The sequence below is a fragment of the Anabrus simplex genome, chromosome 6 (assembly GCF_040414725.1).
Source record: "Anabrus simplex isolate iqAnaSimp1 chromosome 6, ASM4041472v1, whole genome shotgun sequence".
NCBI classification, from domain to species: domain Eukaryota; kingdom Metazoa; phylum Arthropoda; class Insecta; order Orthoptera; family Tettigoniidae; genus Anabrus; species Anabrus simplex.
The window spans coordinates 156,163,485-156,182,403 of NC_090270.1; the positions used below are offsets into that span (position 1 = coordinate 156,163,485).

General features: G+C 37.6%; 1 protein-coding gene across 3 annotated transcripts in view; it reads left to right on the top strand.

Moving 5' to 3' along the window:
- LOC136876235 (activating signal cointegrator 1 complex subunit 2) overlaps nucleotides 1–18,919 on the top strand; it is a 308,530-nt gene that overhangs the window by 49,677 nt on the left and 239,934 nt on the right. For 2 of the 3 annotated variants that reach the window (XM_067150011.2, XM_067150012.2), the window contains exon 5: nucleotides 6,732–6,929. The exons of the other annotated variant lie outside the window; for it this stretch is intronic. In XM_067150011.2, the coding sequence (XP_067006112.2) occupies nucleotides 6,732–6,929 (198 nt within the window). The remainder of the gene's footprint in view (nucleotides 1–6,731; nucleotides 6,930–18,919) is intronic. 3 annotated transcript variants of the gene reach the window in all.

Below are 18,919 nucleotides of genomic sequence, written 5' to 3' on the forward strand. Positions count from 1 at the left end.
CTGTTATTTTGTTGGTATCTCTGACAAAGGACAAACGGGTCTAACTTCCGACTGTTTTATGTCCGCTTTGGTCGGGATTTAACGGGCCTATAGGTGGCTCATTCAGCATTACTGCGTTTGCGTCTCTACTAAGCTTATTATCATGCTACCTATGCGTTTTATCTCTGTTTTCTGTTGGTGTCAACTTAGGCTAAGGGTCAAGGTTTGTTTCAATTTTTGTTGATGTGGTTAAGGTGACGTTAGATCTCGAAGGAAATTTTTTTCCACTGATTCATGTGCTGTATAGATAACTTTTCCTATGCAGAGGTGCCAACTATTACGGATTGTCTGTAAATATTATGGATTTCATATCACAGATTATGGCATTACGATGGAAGGGGAAATTATTATGGATAAGCGACATTATCGCGAAAAATAAATTTCTACAGAGGAAAAGGAAAGGAGAAATGTTCAGTCGTTTTAAGCATGACTGACGTCATTTTAATCCTTGTTTGTTGACAACGATCCTTGTTCGATTGTCACTTTCTTTTGCTATCCGTGAACGTGAGAAATTTATTGTGAAAATACTGTGCTCTTCTCCACTATAAAACCTTAAGTAATGTTGTATTTGCGGTATTAAGTGTTCCTGACAGTAACTCTCCCACGGAAAGAGTTTCCAGTGTCGATAGAGAAAGTCATACAGAATTCATCTCTACATTAAGAGCACCTACAGTACTCTACATTAAGAGCATCTACAGTACGTGAACCTTTTAGTGATACCTGAGCTCCCTAGTGCTGAATTGGTAGACCTTGGTTATCTTCGATATTTGTATTGGCAACCTTTGAACCTTTGAAACACAGACTATGAATCGATTATGCAGCGCCGTGAGACATCTGGCGTACACTTTACGCATACGCACTAGTACTGTTGTTTACACAGCAAAGCCAAACTATAAAATCATGCTAGTAACAAGATTCGCATCGAGAAATGTGTTTTATATATATATATATATATATATATATATATATAGAGAGAGAGAGAGAGAGAGAGAGAGAGAGAGTGAGTGTGTGTGTGTGTGAAGAGTTGTTGGCTTAAGATAATTAAAGGTTTAGAAAATTCATATCGACCGATCTTACTATCGATTCAGTTCAGCTTTCATTTCTATTCAGGTGGCAGTATAACAGGAACCGAGAGAGCTCTCTCCTTACTCCTCAACCTCTTAAAACCTGGTATCACTAAAAGGTTCGTGTACTGTACACTGGAATCGCATATGATTCAGAAGACGAAAATGTCATCACAGGAGGAAAGTTGCTTCAAGAAAACCTACACTGAAGAGCAGCTGCTGGCTGCGAAACAAGCTATAAAGAATGTTTTATCACAGAACTAAATGGTGGTATGCAAATTGCATTGTGTAATGTGCGAGATTGCTGTCGATAAGGTTACAGGGGGTCTCATTGTCGTAAAGGGTAGAACAGGTTATGGATGACTCGAACATTTTCTGAGAAGTCAGTGGGGTGGGCGGAAGTTATTGCTGATAAGCCACTTCAAAGTTTGGCATCTCTGCCTATTTTCATTGTGACTGACTGAGCACAGTCTGCCCTAAGTGAATGAAGTGTCTTTTCAGACTACTTGGAGAATTAGAAACATTATGCTTTATAACATTGTACATACACGAAAGATCACATTTTGAAATATAACAAGGTGAACTTGAAGAAAACAAAATTACTTGTAAATATCAAGGTATGAGAAATGCACATTATTTGGTGTATATCTCAGTGTGCTCAATATCACAAGATTTGAAATAAGATTTGGGCCATTGCAAAGTTGTTTTCCGATGCTTCCTTCTGTGATAAGACTCGTCATCGGCTGTAACTCGATCCGAGTATATATAACTTATAACTTCTTCCTGCATACATTGCCCAGTTCAACTCAGTTTATGGATGTGTTTATGATGACTAAACAGACATCTTATATATACTGTGTATACATAAATTTTGAACTGAAAATAAATCTAATGGCACTTTACACCTCGTTATGACCTTTTCATGGAATCATTCGGTAACACTCTAATCTTCTTTTTTGGAATGTATAGTTGCTGTACATTGCGTCCTTGTAATGGAAATGTTCCAGTCATAGATGATAGCTGTCATTTTAAAATTAGTTAAATTAAAATAAAATTTCTTCTTAAAGGTACCTAATTTAGTACTTTGTGTTAAGGTGATGATTGTAGGTTAAGCTTAGCAAGGGAAACCCCTCTCAGTGTTATTGAAGATTTTCCAGGATATTTGTTGAGGAGTATAGAAAAGAAAAAAAAAGTTGCAGTTCTATTATTTTGTAAGAAAAGTATGGAGAATTTTACAGTGCATTTAGGGGATTTGAAAAGAGTTGAGTACTCACTTCCCTGCTGATCCATCTAGAACATTGTTCTCATCCGTATATTCATGTTGCCAGCAAGTAACGGAGTGTGTCAGGCAGCTGTTTGGGAGGAGGCACTGTAAGAGCGGACGGGGCAATGCTATCATACAGTAAACGTATAGAAGGGGAGTTGTCATTAGTGTTTTTTTTGTTTATTTTTCTGGGAAGCTATTTTGAAGATTTCTTCTAATAAAACAGTATTTTCAATAATTTCATCTAAGTTATGGTTAGGGTTTGAGTTCTAATCTATTTCTATGTTAATGGCTTCGAAAATGTTCAGTAGGATAACTTTTTATAATGTGCCTAAAATAGTCAAATCTGTTTGTAAAAGTGTGAAGTGGGTGCTCATAGCAGAGTATGTGTTGTATTCCTCTGCATTAGTATGTTCCTGATAGCTTGTTAAAAAACTTCTCCCTGTCTGGTCGGTATATGTCACTTTACATGGGAACATTAAGAGATAAGAATTTCATATTGTTCCATATTGAAGTGAGTTCAATATTAAGTTAAAAGAAGATATATGATGATTCCACCTTTCAATACTATTAAAATAAGAAATGTAAATTTACATTCCTATTTAATGAAAATTGGTGCCGGTTTCAACCAGTATTCATGGTCATCATCAGCCAATTAGAAATAAGTGTAAAACAATGCATAGAAAAATAAAATCCGAAATTTAAATAATTCTGTTTGGTTTCTTGTAGTGAAGCACTAAAATCTTCAAGGAGTACTGTGCGTTTAAATATAGCCAAGAAACACAAATAAGATGCACAGATAAAAATGAAGTTTAGATGATGCTGTCAGATGCAGTTTATGGAGCACCGTAACACATAAGGGAACACTGTGCATTGAGATTTCAAAGTTAGGTAGAAGTCTTAAGTCAAATACGTATTTTTAGTTGTAGTTTATGAGGCACTGTATAATTTTAAGTATCAGTAATGCGTGTCAATGAAGAAATCATCGATCAAATACGTTATTAAGACATATATGTTCGAAAGCACTGTGAGTGAAGAAGAATCAAATACACACTTAAATGTACTGTGGAGTTTCAGTTTATGAGGCACTGTATAATTTTAGAGATTAGCACTGTGTATCAATAGATCCAAATATAATGAAGAAGTCTTAGATCAAATACGTCAAATACGTATTTCAAAGTACAGAGTAAGTTCTTGGAAGAATTCGGTTGAAGTTTTTGAGGCACTGTATAATTTTAGAAATTAGCACTGCGTGTTGATAGATCCAAAAATTATGTAAAAGTTGTAGATCAAATATGTACTTGAAGTCGTAGCAAGTTCTTGAAGTGTAGATCAGCACTGTGCTTCCAAAAGTTACGTAAGTTACTGTAGATTAATTAAATTGTTGAAACATATGACATAGAAAAAATTGTGAAGAGAAAAAAACTAAAAAGCGCAATATTGTACAGTTGAGGAGCGTAAATGACGTAGCGTGATATATCATGAAGGTCAATCTTAGAGTTGCGTAAAGTATAAATTTGAAAGCTAGAGTGTTCAAAATCAGTAGAGATGTTAGAAAATGTAAATTAATTAGGAGAGTGGAAAAAAGAATGTAATAAGGAAAGAAAAAGTTGAGGTAGAAAAATAAAGGAGGAAGTGATGTAGTTTAAGGTGGATTAGGAAGATGGGTTATAGGAAGTGGAAATTGTTGGTAGGAACTATATAAGGTCTGAAATATTGAATTTGGGTTTGTAAAATTAGCATTTTTGATGAAGCAGATAAGGAAGTCGAATAAAATATTAGGTTTTTCAGAAATGTCATTTAAATTTAAATTGGGGTTGAAGTATTGGTCAAATTGAATAAAACAAATTTTTAGTAGTGTTTAGAAGGGGGACTTTTGTTAATAACTTTAAAGTCTTTATCAATACTGGTGAAGCCTCTGTGGCTCAGGTTTCAGCACGCCGGCCTTTCACCGCTGGATACCGTGGTTCAAATCCCGGTCATTCCATATGAGATTTGTGCTGGACAAAGAGGAGGCGGGACAGGTTTTTCTCCGGGTACTCCGGTTTTCCCTGTCATCTTTCATTCCAGCAACCCTCTCCATTAACATTTCATTTCATCTGTCGGTCATTTATCATTGCCCAAGAGGAGTGCGACAGGTTTCGGCAGCCGGCACATTTCATATCCTCGCCGCTAGATGGGGGCTTCATTCATTCCATTCCTGACCCGGTCGAATGGCTGGAAACAGGCTGTGGATTTTCATTTTCATATCGATACTGGTAAAATTTTGATTAGAATCTTGTATGTGTTGTCCTATTACAGAGAATCTGTTGTATTTTTTGGCATTGATGTGTTCAGAGTATCTGATATTAAAGTTATGTCTTGTCTGTCCAATATACGAAGAGCTACAGTTATTGCATTGGAAACTCCAGATTTAGAAAAAAAAAAAGTTAGATTTATTATTATTATTATTATTATTATTATTATTATTATTATTATTATTATTATTATTATTATTATTATTTATGTTTAACATGTACATGGGTTTTAATATGGTTCATTCAGTGCTGCAGCATTATACTATATGACTAGATAAAAGGATCCTTAATCCTTATTATATTAATTATTTATACATTTATTACAACAGAAAAATGTTAAAAACATGGACCTTGCATGATTCTTCAGTAAAGGGTCATCGGTGAATGTATGTTCAGAAATTTATTTATTTTAAAATGTTCCATATTCACCAGTTTTTTCTTCACAAAAATTTTCTTCCTCTCAAGGTTTTTGTATTGTTTCATGTCACCACCCCGATTTTATTTTTTAGTCAATTTTTATTTATATTGAAACTATTTCATGTCTTGATTTGAGTTATTTCTAGTAAAATTGCTGTATTCCCTTGAGCCTGTCTTGAAACCATGTTCGTCCTCTGTTTTTGTCCTTTCATATTATTCCTTTCAAGTGTTCCATCTCTCTCTTCTTTTGTGCTGTATAATCCTTATTTTTATTGCTTTCTATGGTTTTTGTATTTCCCTTTCATTTTCTTCCTTTCCTTTATTTATTTGTGGAGTGGGTTTTCGTACTAGTTTGGTTAGGTACGTAATGCCTGCTACACATCATATGTATAATATCTCCCACATACCTTACTGATCTGATTTGGTCCCCTACAACATTTTTACTATTCCCAGAACAAATAGACATAAAAATGAAAGTCGACCATCTTGATATTAATGAGGATTAACACGTTCAATGCGGACGTGCTGGGCGCGTGGCGCTACCTTATAAGCAGGTGCGGAGCACGCGCCTAGCGCGTCATGGGATGGTTGCTAGGAAATGTAAATCACAGGTTTCCCGCATGGTTAGAAAGGCTCTAATTGTCATCCCGCACATCGTGTAAGTCCAGTCTACTAGCAGATTCATCCATAGCCATATTTGCGCATGCGTATTCCGTTTCCCGCGTATTTCCTCTCCGGAGTTATCATACGTCATCATTCATTTATGAGATCTTTGAGGAGCAAGACCACTTCAATGCGAGCTAAGACACTGCATATTCTGTTTATTAATTCTTCAGGAGAATTACGAGTGGTTCCGCTTTTGAAATAAATAAATTCCACTATTGCAATGTGTTCAGTAAAAGAACTGAACTTGTAATTCTCGTTTATTCTTGCACCATATATGTGTATAACACGAAAGAACTTGTAATTGTTGTTTATTCCTCATAACATTTTTAAGTAACTTGAAAGAACGTGCAGTAATCATTTTTGACTGCGGCGTGATGCTTATGTTATCATTTTATTTATATTTTTTTCTGATGGCCGACAATGTGGTTCCTTCAACATCACGAGACCTACCCAATTAGCCAAAGTATTTCATTTTTGTTTGTCAAATTCTGTAATAGAGAAGTGTAAATATGAATATATTTATGCCTGTAACATACTTTATGCATTTGTTTGCAATCTGCGGTAAATAATGCACAGTAATCTACCAATGCATTTTGCGCGATATTCGTCTGGTGACCAGTATTACTTCTCGATTTCAACCACCGTGCGGGTCACGCACCAGGCGCGTGAGTGGGATAAGTCCACGAGTTCGATAGAACTCGCCCTACCAATGTACAAAACTTTGATAATTACAACTTTTAAAAAGTCCCCTACAAATATTTTGCTCAGGTTGGCGGGTATGTCACGCCCTGCTAATACGCAGTGAACGTGTTAAAGACTGGAATGCAAGATGTCCTGGCCAGTATAACTTAAAAGACTACTAGGTTCAGTTTTTATACTAAACATCAGACCACCTTTCCTAACTGTCTTCCTGTACCCTAATTTTGTATTTTAGCTGGACTTTGAATTAGTTTCAAATTAATTTTTATGTGGATCTCTATGCAGACTGATTACATGACTCCAAAGCTGTTGGGTGAGCTGATTTACAATAATTATATATTCACAATCCCAGTACTGATTGACCTCTGTCTCATATATGGACAAGAGAACAGGCAGCAGCTTATGAAAATCATTAATACAGTTTTTGAAGTACAGCCGCAGTATCAGTGTGATCTGGCCAAATCAATTGGCTACTTCACTCAGGTAAGATACGTTTGCATTTAAATCATTGAATAAACCTGATTTTTGTAGTAAAATCTCTATCCAACAGGCATATTGTATAAGATAGACACTGTATTGTTACTTTCATTGCCAGTGTGAAACCTCCTACGTGACTGAAAGTAAATTTTACAGGGAAATGTTTTGTGAACGTACTAATGACCTGTTGATCTGAGAGTCGTGTTCAGTTGCATAGGGATGGAGATTTCATATTCCTGATCAGAATAATTGGTACTACAATCATCCGCTCCAAGTTGTTCATAAGAATAAATATGAAATGAATAATTAATTGAAACTATTTAAATTAATGATGAAATAAGGTCTTTACCTGTATAATGATATGTCCAGGAATACGCATATGGTCGTAGATTTGGCAGGGCATTGCGCGCGCGCGCGCGCGCGCGCACACACACACACACACACACCGACATTTCTGGATAAGTAACTAATCTAATTTTGTTCCGTATTGAAGATACAATAAGTAAAACCATTTTGTGGTGGACACAATAATTTTAATCTGAAAGTGTTTTACTTATTTCTGGATAATACGGACCGAATATGGCTCCTCGTGTCAGGGACCGAAATGGCTTCCTACGCCATGGACTTAAAATAAAATGGCTTCTTGACATTTATTACCTATTTTATGTACATTGCCTAGCGACAGTGAATCTGTGCATTTAATCCTGGTGACAGCACAATGGATTCTCATATCCCAACACACGTTTTCAGCAGTTTTTCATTCATAACTCACCAACGAAGATAAAAATGAAAAATCTGGCTTTGAGTTGCATTTGCACCCCCTTCCATCTACCTATGTTAAAAGTTTCATATCTCTGCATGTCGTAGATATGGTTGGGCGTTGCACACAGTCAGACACTTCTTATTATTATAGATTATTTTCTTCTATCATATTCATCTTTGATCCGTCTTATAACCTTGATGTTTATTTTGCAACGCATATGCCTACGATTGAACAGAAACATCTTAATTGGAGCTAAGGTGGCAGTGTCACTTCGTACTCGGAAAGCTAGAGCACAGTGAGCCATCTGGTGACAAACAAGAGTACCACTTACAATAGGGGTATAGACCAACGATAAAGTATTCTATTCAAAGTGTTATCAGAGGAGTCTTTCTCGTGAATGGACAAAATTTTCTTCTGAAGACGTGGAACAAAGTTCTCTGTGAAACTTCAAGAATTTCATCTTGTTTTCTTGATAACAGCAAAAGCTTGAAAGCTAGTTATCATGTCTATAATCACATGTCTTGAAAGCATCAATCCTGCTACTCTAAGAAAGTTTTCTGAGGGCTTAGGTAAGCTGAAGATAGGGTTTTTCAGAGTCATGTGCATTGCAATAACAATATTTTGTGAATGAGAATTCAGTTTTTCAACAGTTTGGAAAGGAAGTGGTGACTTTCCCTAAGCAATACAACATTAGGGGATGTGCAGCTGGCATTAAATGGAACACCCATAGAAGACTTCAATCCTGGTGTAGCCATAGACAAGTGGTATTTCTTTTCAGGACTGCATCATGTTAGTGGCCGCAAGAGAGAGAGAGAGAGAGAGAGAGAGAGAGAAGAGGGGGGGGTGTACGCGCATGCGTGCTAATGGCTCCATCCAATGGATGAATTTTCATCAACAGTGGCATATGTCTTCAGTCCATGTGAACATTGCGGAGAGGTTTGGAATTGAATCCAGTCTTTTGGCACACAATTTAGTAATGATAAAATGTATACCACCACTTCTGCTTCCCTGCTGGCCAGTATTCTGGTGGTGGACAGGTTTTTGACCAGCGGGACTCGAACCAGCTAACCATGGTGTCAGACCCGACTAGACTGACACCTTAACAATCATAGCCACTATGGTGGGTGTCGGTGGCCACACGAGTAAACATTCCAAATCCAGCTAGTCAGGGTGCAAAGGATTGAGCCTACCAAGTCATTTTAAATTCTTTTTTTTTAACGAGCATAATTGTGAGTATTATGTAAACATGCCTATGTAAATATGGTAACTGTATATAAGCACACTATGTAGAATGTAATTTTATATTTGAATATTGTAATTTTAAGTGGTGATGGAGGCTCTTTCGTGTATGTGGGGCTATGCCCTTTCTCCATTCACCATCCCTAAATTGTACCTACAGTTAGTGGAAAATAAATAATAATAATAATAATAATTTTTAAGGAGGGGGGGGGCATAAGGTCAGTGGATTAGCTGTGGTTTCCCACCCGGAAGGTTGGAGTTCGAATCTCATTCAATCTTGGGTCGAGATTTTCATCTCAAGAAACATGTGTTGTCGGGAAGGGTATCCTGTATTACTGTATATCCTCGGCCTAAACCAAAATTGAACCTGAGCGGCTCTAGTAATCCCAGAAATAACTGGAACAGGCTGAAGGAAGTTTATTATTTAATCTGCAACTTAACATCAGGACTAAAAGAATACAAATTTGCCTAATAATGGAGCAAAACAATACATTTTGGTTTATGCTAATTGTTAAACAGCTGGCCTGAGTGGCTCAGATGGTTGAGGCGCTGGCCTTCTAACCCCAACTTGCCAGGTTTGATCGTGGCTCAGTCCGGTGGTATTCGAAAATGCTGAAACACATCAGCCTCGGGTCAGTAGATTTACTGGCATGTAAAAGAACTCCTTTGCAGGACTAAATTCCAGCACCTCAGCATCTCCGAAAACTGTAAAAGTAATTCGTGGGACGTAAAGCAAATAATGTTATTATTATTAATTGTTAAACAAAACTCTCTTTTGGTCTCTCACTTCTGATAAGTGAGAAATACTAATTTAGCTGTGCATGCATTCGTGAGATGATGTGTTCAAACCTCACTGTCGGCAGCCGTGAATATGGTTTTCCATGGTTTCCTGTTTTCACACCAGTAAAATGCTGGAACTGTGCCTTAATCAAGGCTTTGATCGCACTGGCACTTTCCTATACCATCGAGCCAAAACAGATGTCTGTGTTAGTGTTACATAAAACAAAACAAAAGGAATACCAACAATTTTTGAGGGCTGCTGTGTTCTGGAGTCCATTTCCTGTTCTCTCGGAGGAAGTTCTATTGCCTTGTATCCATCATTGACCTTAGAAATATTGTATGTAGCCACTATCTCCTCTAATTGCTTCCCTGCGAACTTGGCTCTAGGTTATCTTGTCCATATCAGTGAACCGAGTGATTTTAATTGCAGCTTTGGGTTTTGCCAAGTAACTGCTACTTTGTAAATTCATGATTTACCAAGTCTTTAAGTACAGGCTTTATTGCTTCACATACTGCATATCAAAATAACAGGTTGCAAACAGTTGCAATTGTGGTTGGATGAGGTTCTCTTCTGGGGACAAAGAGGAAAGTATTACTGCTTTTTTGGAACGACTCCAGCATAACTGTTCATTGCTGATCATATTTTGATATTTTGTGAGGTTTTAAACTGCTTTTAAGGAATACAAGAGGACCCTTGAAATAATGTGTTTTAATATAAAATTGCTCCATGTGCTGCCCATAGTATTTTGCTGTATATAGTAAGTCATATGTAATATGTACCTAGTTTGGTTGAGAGCTATGCTGAATTATATACAAATAAATCATTTTGGTTATTTTGGACATTTTATTTCTCACTGCTTCTCACCTCTCTCCTGCAATGCCGATGGTGGCTGAACTTGGACTTAAATGTCATCCGAAATGTCACTATTCATCTATGGATTCGATACTAATATAGGTCGTTTTCGATTATTTTTACATGTCACTCCCTTTTCATTCCACCCCTAGGGGTGATAGGTGTGTCATTCTCCCATGGTATTTCTCTCCAGATAGTATTGAGTCATATATGTAGCAAGTTTGTTTGAAATTGCAGGTTTGCCTATAATCGCCGACAGTTTTAATAGTTCAACTTCAATAAGTACCCACTAAGTACAGAATATAGTGCAGGCTAGGGTAAGCCTTTGCCTGCAGTTATTGGAGTGTTCATTTAATGATTTCATTTTATGATTACTCAGTGTTGGCTGAACGTAAGAGTGCTATCAATGCTTGACGATTCACCGGCAGGTAATTCTGGGAGAATAAAATGAAAATGATGCAAATCAGTCCAGTAGAACGGACAGACGGATTGGACAAAGTTATTTTTTAGAATCTTTATAATATATAGATTACTTTTTGTAAGAATTTTTACATTAGTGTGTTTGTGTGTAGGTGTTAGCTTTCTTTAATAAAGTTTTATATAAGAATTGTGCATCATTTATATATGAGTCACTGCAGCTTGCATTAGGATCAATAAATGATAAGTGTTTAAACGGATCCATGCTTTAGAAAATTCATTACACCACTGGCCAGTGTTTTCGTAAGCGGGTGTACTACAATAAAGCTCACTAAACTGAAATTTGTTTCCAGACCCTGTACTCATACAGAATATTAAAGGCAACGATAGCCAACCAAATATTCCACACGTAAACACGTAAATAATTAAAAGAACAGAAGAGAGAATAGCACAACCCCCCCCCCCAAAAAAAATATATATATTTCCCGAATTATTTACAAATTACGAAGGGAAAAACAACTAAAATTCCACAGAAAACAGAACCATGGTACATACGAAGCATGCAGCCTCCCAAACCAAGCCAATATCCACATTAACAGCCGGCATGGCCCACACAGAATTAGCGTGCTGGAGATAAGATAAAGGTATGGCAAGCAATAATGAAAGAAAGAAAGAAAACATGGACGCGGATAGTCTGAGGAGGGTAAACGTAAGTAGAAATGGGAGAAACTAATTTCAGTTTCCTACAGCCACGATATTACAATAATAATTTTTGAATTTAACATTTCCTCCAACAAAATATTAATAGAGGATTTAAATGCCGGTTTTTTAATTTTAGTAGGCCCTGGAAAATAGTAATGCCCGAATAAGACCGGAAATAAACCATCCCATTAAGTAATTAAACAATGATCCATTACGATAACAATACTAGCATACAACGTTTTTCAAAACATTGATAACAGAGCAATGGATACCACAAATATGAACCAAGAAATGTAGAAGGAAATCCACCAACTAAATTAATAATAATAACTTTAAGAAACAGAGAAAGGTAACATGACGATAATCTCAGTTAAATAAAACGAATGGAATAATTTGCCCTCATCCGTGCATATACCAAGTTCCGGAATTACTCCATTATAATAATTTGGATATAGAACTTAACAAAAATCACTTTAAGTTACATTTTAATAGTTTGAAGATACACGGAAGGAGCCTCCCCGAAGAGTGCTAGATAAGGCATTCGGGCGTTCCCTGGGCAACGGTGATACACCGGCTGATTCTTCCACGAAGGCGCTGCTACACAGCAACAAGCAGATGATAGCAAGTACTATGTCCACTAACAGTCCTTTTCAGGACCAACCAGAACACTTGTCGATCAGACTTGGTAACAATCTCCGCATTTGTCACTTAAATATCGAATCCATATCACCACCAAAGAGTCAGTATCTGTCTCGCCTTATGCTGGAGAACAACGTGGATTTGATAGCACTACAGGAAACACATACCAGTGACAGTGAAGATCTCTACAGAAGAGGAAAAATAGGTGGTTACAATCTTGCTGGAGCAATCAATGATGAACGTTATGGGATCGCAACTTACATCAGATCCCAGTTAACTGATTTTAAAGTTGTTTATGAAGACAACTCAACAGATATCTCTGTCCTGGCAGTGGAAATCTCAGGCATTACTGTTGTGAATATCTATAAACCACCAGCAGTCAGTTGGTCCAGCTGTTCATTAAAAGTTTTTGATCACCCTGTTTTGTACGTCGGAGATTTCAATAGTCATAGCCCAGCATGGGGATACGAATTTGAAGATGACAATGGGTCCAACCTAAATAACTGGATTGAAGCAAACTCCCTACAACTCGTCTACAATGCTAAACATCCTGGCACATTTCATTCTGGCAGGTGGCTAAAGGATTATTCTCCTGACCTGTGCATAGTGTCACAGTCAACTCCTGAGAATCATCACATGGTACAACGAAAGGTCATCAGTTCCTTTCCTCACAGTCAACACAGACCAGTTATTATTTACTATGGCACTGAGATCCCTCTTGTGTCTTCAGTACCACAACCTCGTTGGAATTTTCGACTAGCAAAGTGGGATAAATTTGCAGAAGGACTTGATAACACTGTACAGTGGATACGACCAGTTCCTGAAAATTACAATAGATTTGTCAACGCCATAAAAGCTAATGCTAGGAAGTTCATTCCCCGGGGATATCGCAAGACGTATATACCAGGATGGTCAGAAGAATGTAATCAGCTCTACACCGAATATCAGAACTCTCCTAATAAAACAACAGCTGATGAGTTGCTAAGGGCTCTAAATAAATCTAGGAGAGAGAAGTGGCACAGAACTACAGCAGAGATAGACTTCACACACTCTAGTCGTAAAGCCTGGAACCTCATTAGAAAACTTGGTAGTGACCCTACAATGAAACGCAGAAGTTTGCCAATGAACCCAAACACCATTGCCTCCAGACTGACACAAATCTCTAGAGCGAAGATGGACAAGGTACACGCAAGGAGTGTTAAGAAGCAACTAAGAACGAGAAGATCACAGTTGACATCCCATCCGGAGTATTCCTGTGACTTCAGTACTGAAGAACTGGACAAGGCTCTATCCAAGATAAAGATAAATAAAGCTGCGGGTCTGGATGAAATCTATCCGGAGTTTCTGAAGGCCATAGGCCCTGGTACAAAACAATGGCTAGTCAACTTCTTCAATGAAATTCTACGAACTGGTAAATTACCTAAGTTGTTAAAACAAGCCAAAGTAATTGCAGTCTTGAAACCAGGAAAGGAAGGAACTGATGCTTCACATTATCGACCAATTTCACTCCTTAGGTGTAATCTACAAGATGCTTGAAAGAATGATACTTAACCGTATCCAGGAAGCAATAGAAAGAGTCATCCCAGTTGAGCAAGGGGGTTTCAGAAAGAATCGTAGTTGTTGTGATCAGGTGTTAACACTGACAACAGAGATTGAAGCAGGATTCCAGAAAAGACTGAAGACTGCTGCAGCTTTTGTCGACTTTACATCAGCCTATGACACGGTCTGGAGAGAGGGACTGTTGCTCAAGTTTGTTCAAGTCATCCCTTGTCAGAAGCTAGCATGCTTACTAAACAACATGTTATCCAACCGTCGACTTGCTGTATTTCTGAATGGTGAAAGAAGCAGGTGGAGATCTCTAAATAATGGTTTACCCCAAGGGTCAGTTTTATCTCCCATTCTATTCAATCTTTACATCCATGACCTGCCAAGAACAACTTCAAAGAAGATACAGTTTGCAGATGATCTAGCTTTAATTACTCAGAGTACGGATTTGGCACATTGTGAGGATGTACTTACAGAGGACCTAGCTACCATGTGTGACTATTTTCACAAATGGAGACTCCAACCAAATCCTAGTAAAACGGAAGTAACAGCATTCCACTTGCATAACATGGAAGCTAATCGGAAGCTACATGTGCTTTTTAACGGAACAGAAGTCTCCCACAACTTCTTCCCAAAATATCTGGGTGTCACACTGGATCGGTCCTTGTCGTTCAAACAGCATTGCTCGAATTTGTCAAAGAAGCTGAGTACAAGAGTAAATCTACTGCATAAACTAGCGGGCAGCAACTGGGGTGCAGATGCAAACACTCTTCGCACTGCTTCACTTTCTCTAGTATACTCGGCTGGTGAGTACTGCGCTCCTGTGTGGGAAAACAGCATACATTCGAGCAAGATTGACGTACAGCTCAATGAAACCATGAGAGTTGTTACTGGTACAGTGAGGTCGACTCCTACTCAGTGGCTGCCTGTTTTAGCAAACATTGCTCCTCCAGATCTGAGGAGAAAAGCAGCAAAAGTACAGTTGCTCTAGAAGACCTTTGCACACAGGAACTCACTTTTGTTCAATGCCTTACAAGATCCACCTGTGATGAGGTTAAAATCCAGGAATCCACTCTGGACTGATCTACACTCCTATGAAAAATTCAGTGTAACAGCAGAATGGAGACAGCGATGGGAACAATGTCCACCCACTAACGCCTTTCTGATTAAAGACCCAACGAAGAAAGTGCCAGGTTTCGATCTTCCTCGACATGAGTGGTCAAAACTCAACCGTTTCAGAACAGGCCACGGCCGATATATGATGAAAAAGTGGGGATATTGTGAAAGTGCTGCGTGTGAGTGTGGTGCTGAGAAGCAGACATTGCTTCATGTTGTTGAGAGCTGTCCACTGTCAGCATTTAAGGACGGTTTACGGACTCTGCATGAATTGACACCAAGTGCAGTGGACTGGTTGTCGAAGCTGGACATTCTGGTTTAATTACCTCTATATTTTAATGTGTATGTTAATTGTATATTTTTACAGATTATGCTTGTAAATGCCATACGATAATAATAATAATAATAATAATAATAATAATAATAATAATAATATCATTAAAATGTCCAATGCAGAAGAAATTCCAGTTTAATTTAATGAATAAATGGTGGCCGACATGTCCATAAACTATAGGCCTAATTTCAATTACAGTTGCGAAGTAGACACGAAATAATACTTGCAGCGTTGCCGAAATTCCACACAAAATTGTCACTTATAACGTGTTACACACATTCTTCTTCTCCAAATAATCTGGCAGTAGAACAGTTTCGAAACAATTAAGATGATACTAGTACTTACATCTTTGGGTGTCCAGTTTACTATAATCTGATAGCTTACGCTGTTAGGTCATCTTGCAATGTAGACGACTTACTCAGATATTCGCATCCAATTAATATAAAAGAACGATGATTAAAATCAATTTTATCATATGAAATACTCGATCAAATTAAAAACCACACTTTTTTTCCCTTTCAATGAATAGTATTACGCTACATGTTACAAATCTTATGTTATTTGTAACATTACTGTTCATCGTTGTTTAATCATGACATTCCTACCGACGTCATTGTAATGACCTATGCTGACTTCAGTTGGAAGAATGTGGGTGTGTCTGCCATTACAATGAGAACTGCCCAACTTAATTGTGACTGTGACTGATAGCAGGCAAGAGGGCCTGCCACTCCAATGAAAATTCTCTAACCCAGTTTTCAAATGAGAAAGGGCGTATGGTGACTTCCCCGTCGCGTTTCTGTGGTAACGTTACAGCTATGCAATTTAACACAATTTTATCCACAACGTGTACACTACTTACCTAGAATTCTGTATAGGAAGTAAATTTCATAGCGAAACACAAGTACATCAGCGAGTCTTATATAAGATGAGAAAGATTTAACAACTCCGAAAGGCTCTTAACAGAGCCAGGTACTGTACGGCAATTATTTCTATAAATAAAGAAGGTTTGTCAATGTGTAGAGAAGAACTATTACACAATCTTTGCCATACCCATAAATATGATTTATTGCGTGTCCAAGAAACACAAAGGGGCATTCACCAGCATCATCCTGAGGTTCCAGGAATGAAATCAGTGGCTGAATAACCACAGGATTAGTAAGGGGAGCGCCATATTCACCAAAGCAGATCTCTAGATTCTCTGTCGAAGTTAGCAACCTTGTAATCTCCTCTGTCTACAAGCCTCCCAATTAGTTATTTTCATTTAATCCACACGCTAATTTCAATAGCCGGAAAGAATCTATTATTGTTGGAATTCCAACAACCACTGTTTGGGGCTACTCTCAAGATGATCCAAACGGAGATGGTATACTAGAGTGGGCAGAACTACACTATCTCTGGTCCATGACAACAAAATTCCCCCATCTCTTAAAAGCAGCAGATGGCGACGTGGATATAACCCTGCTCTCAGTTTTGTTAGTGAAAAATTAGCCCGAGAAATCAGTTTGCACACCCATCCCTCACACACACCATCATCCAATTATGTGTCAAGTTAATACCAGCAATATGTCCCTACACCATACCCTTCAGGCAAAGGTCCAATTTCAGAAACTCAAACTGGCAAAAATTCAATGCAATGCTTTATGAGAGTATTACAATTCATCTCATTCCAGAAGCATACAAAGAGTTTATAAAAGCCATCAAATGGTGTTCCTGAGAAACTATTCCTAGAGGCTGTAGGACCACTTACATTCAAGGTCTTACTTCTGAAACATCCATTCTGTTAAAAGAATAAGAAGAAAACCTATTCCAAAAGAACCCGTTCAGCGATTAAGCCATCTCAAACAGGCAGTGCATCATTTCCTCCATTTCTGAATCCAAGTGCAACCAATGGATTAAATTAATGGTGGAACCAGATTTGATAAAATATAGTTACAATGCCTGGAGGTTATTTAGTTACCTTAGTAACGATAAAACTAAAACCTCAGTACACCAACATCTCTACCAATCAAACTGCTAGTCAACTCCTAGACAACAGTAAATCAAATAAAGATGTAACTTAGTGAAACTAATTTTTTTCATTATTTCAGGTATGAAATTTTTAGGCTGATGATGCCCTTATTATGGGCGAAACATGTCTCTGTATTCTAATATGTTAAGATCTATTTCTTAAATTTTAAATTAAAAAGGTCTAAAAATATAAATAAGAGGATGCTCTTATAGGTACAAATGTCTAGAAAGGACTAGCAAGTTGAAGACAGTAGTTATAAGTACTCTTATGACAAAGTCTTATAATCAATCCTTATTATAGATAATTACGAATGTCTTGTTTTAACAAGTAGCGAGTTAAAAGTTTGAAATGAATACATAAAATGCTGCGTTGAAATGAAATCTGGTAAATATGATACCTTATTCTGGAAATGGCGTAAAGAGCTTATAATAGCTTAATATTTAGGATAAAAGTCACTCTTAGTGGTGGTTAAATTAAAACCAAAAGTTGTTTGTCAGTTGAAGTTGTTAATCTTATGTGAAATGATAAGACGGCAAACTTCATAAAGGACTTAGGAACGAGGACAAGTACTCGTCAAAAATGTGGCTATATTTATATTAGCAAGTAGACGTGGTTGTAGCTTCTTAAAAGTTGAAAGGAAAATGTGCAAGGTTGATTAGAGCTTTGGTGTTATGTCTGAAACAACAGGAGAGTGAAATGTTATGGAATACAATTAAAGGAGAAGGAGAGAACGAAGAAAAAACAAAGTGTGTGAAATTGCTTACCCCTTCGACAGTTGTGATGTTAATATGGTTGAAGATGAGATGAGTTGAAGAAAATATGTTGTGTGTAATTTCATTCACCGGGTGAGTTGGCCGTGCGGTTGGGAGCGTGCAGCTGTGAGCTCGAATCCAGGAGATAGTGGGTTCGAAGCCCACTGTCGGCAACCCTGAAGATGGTTTTCCATGGTTTCCCATTTTAACACCAGGCAAATGCCGGGGCTGTACCTCAGTTAAGGCCACGGCTGCTTCCTTCCCATTCCTAGGCCTTTCCTGTCCCATCATCGCCTTAAGACCTATCTATCGGTGCGATGTAAAGCAAATAGGAAAAAAAAAAAAAAAGTAATTTCATTTATCTTTTCGACTGTTGTAATGTTAATTAGTTGCCATGGTAGCATTTGAATGACTGACATTTGAGCTTCTAGTGTTATATCCATGTGAGATTGGCTGGGAAGGGTGTGGAGGGGGGAGGGTTTGCACGGGGCGTTAAGTTTATGTGCTATTGGATGCGCTTGGCTTGTGGGGACGGATGGGGATTGAGTTGTGTTTTTTGAAGTGGGGGGGGGGGGGGTCTGGAAGATAATAATTTTAAATTGTTTATTATGTTTATTGTTTAGTGATAGCAACTTTCTTTTTGACTTCAATAATATCATTAAGGTTTAAATTTTTGTTGTATTATGGTCTAAAAATGTATAGATGTTTTCTAATTCATTCATTAATTTCCTTTTACCTACTTATTTAATGATAGTGAGGTCTTGATCAATAGTAGTGAAGTGATGACCTGCTTCTTTCATGTGAGAGCTCATAGCTGAAAATTTGTTGTGTTTGTAGGCATTATAATG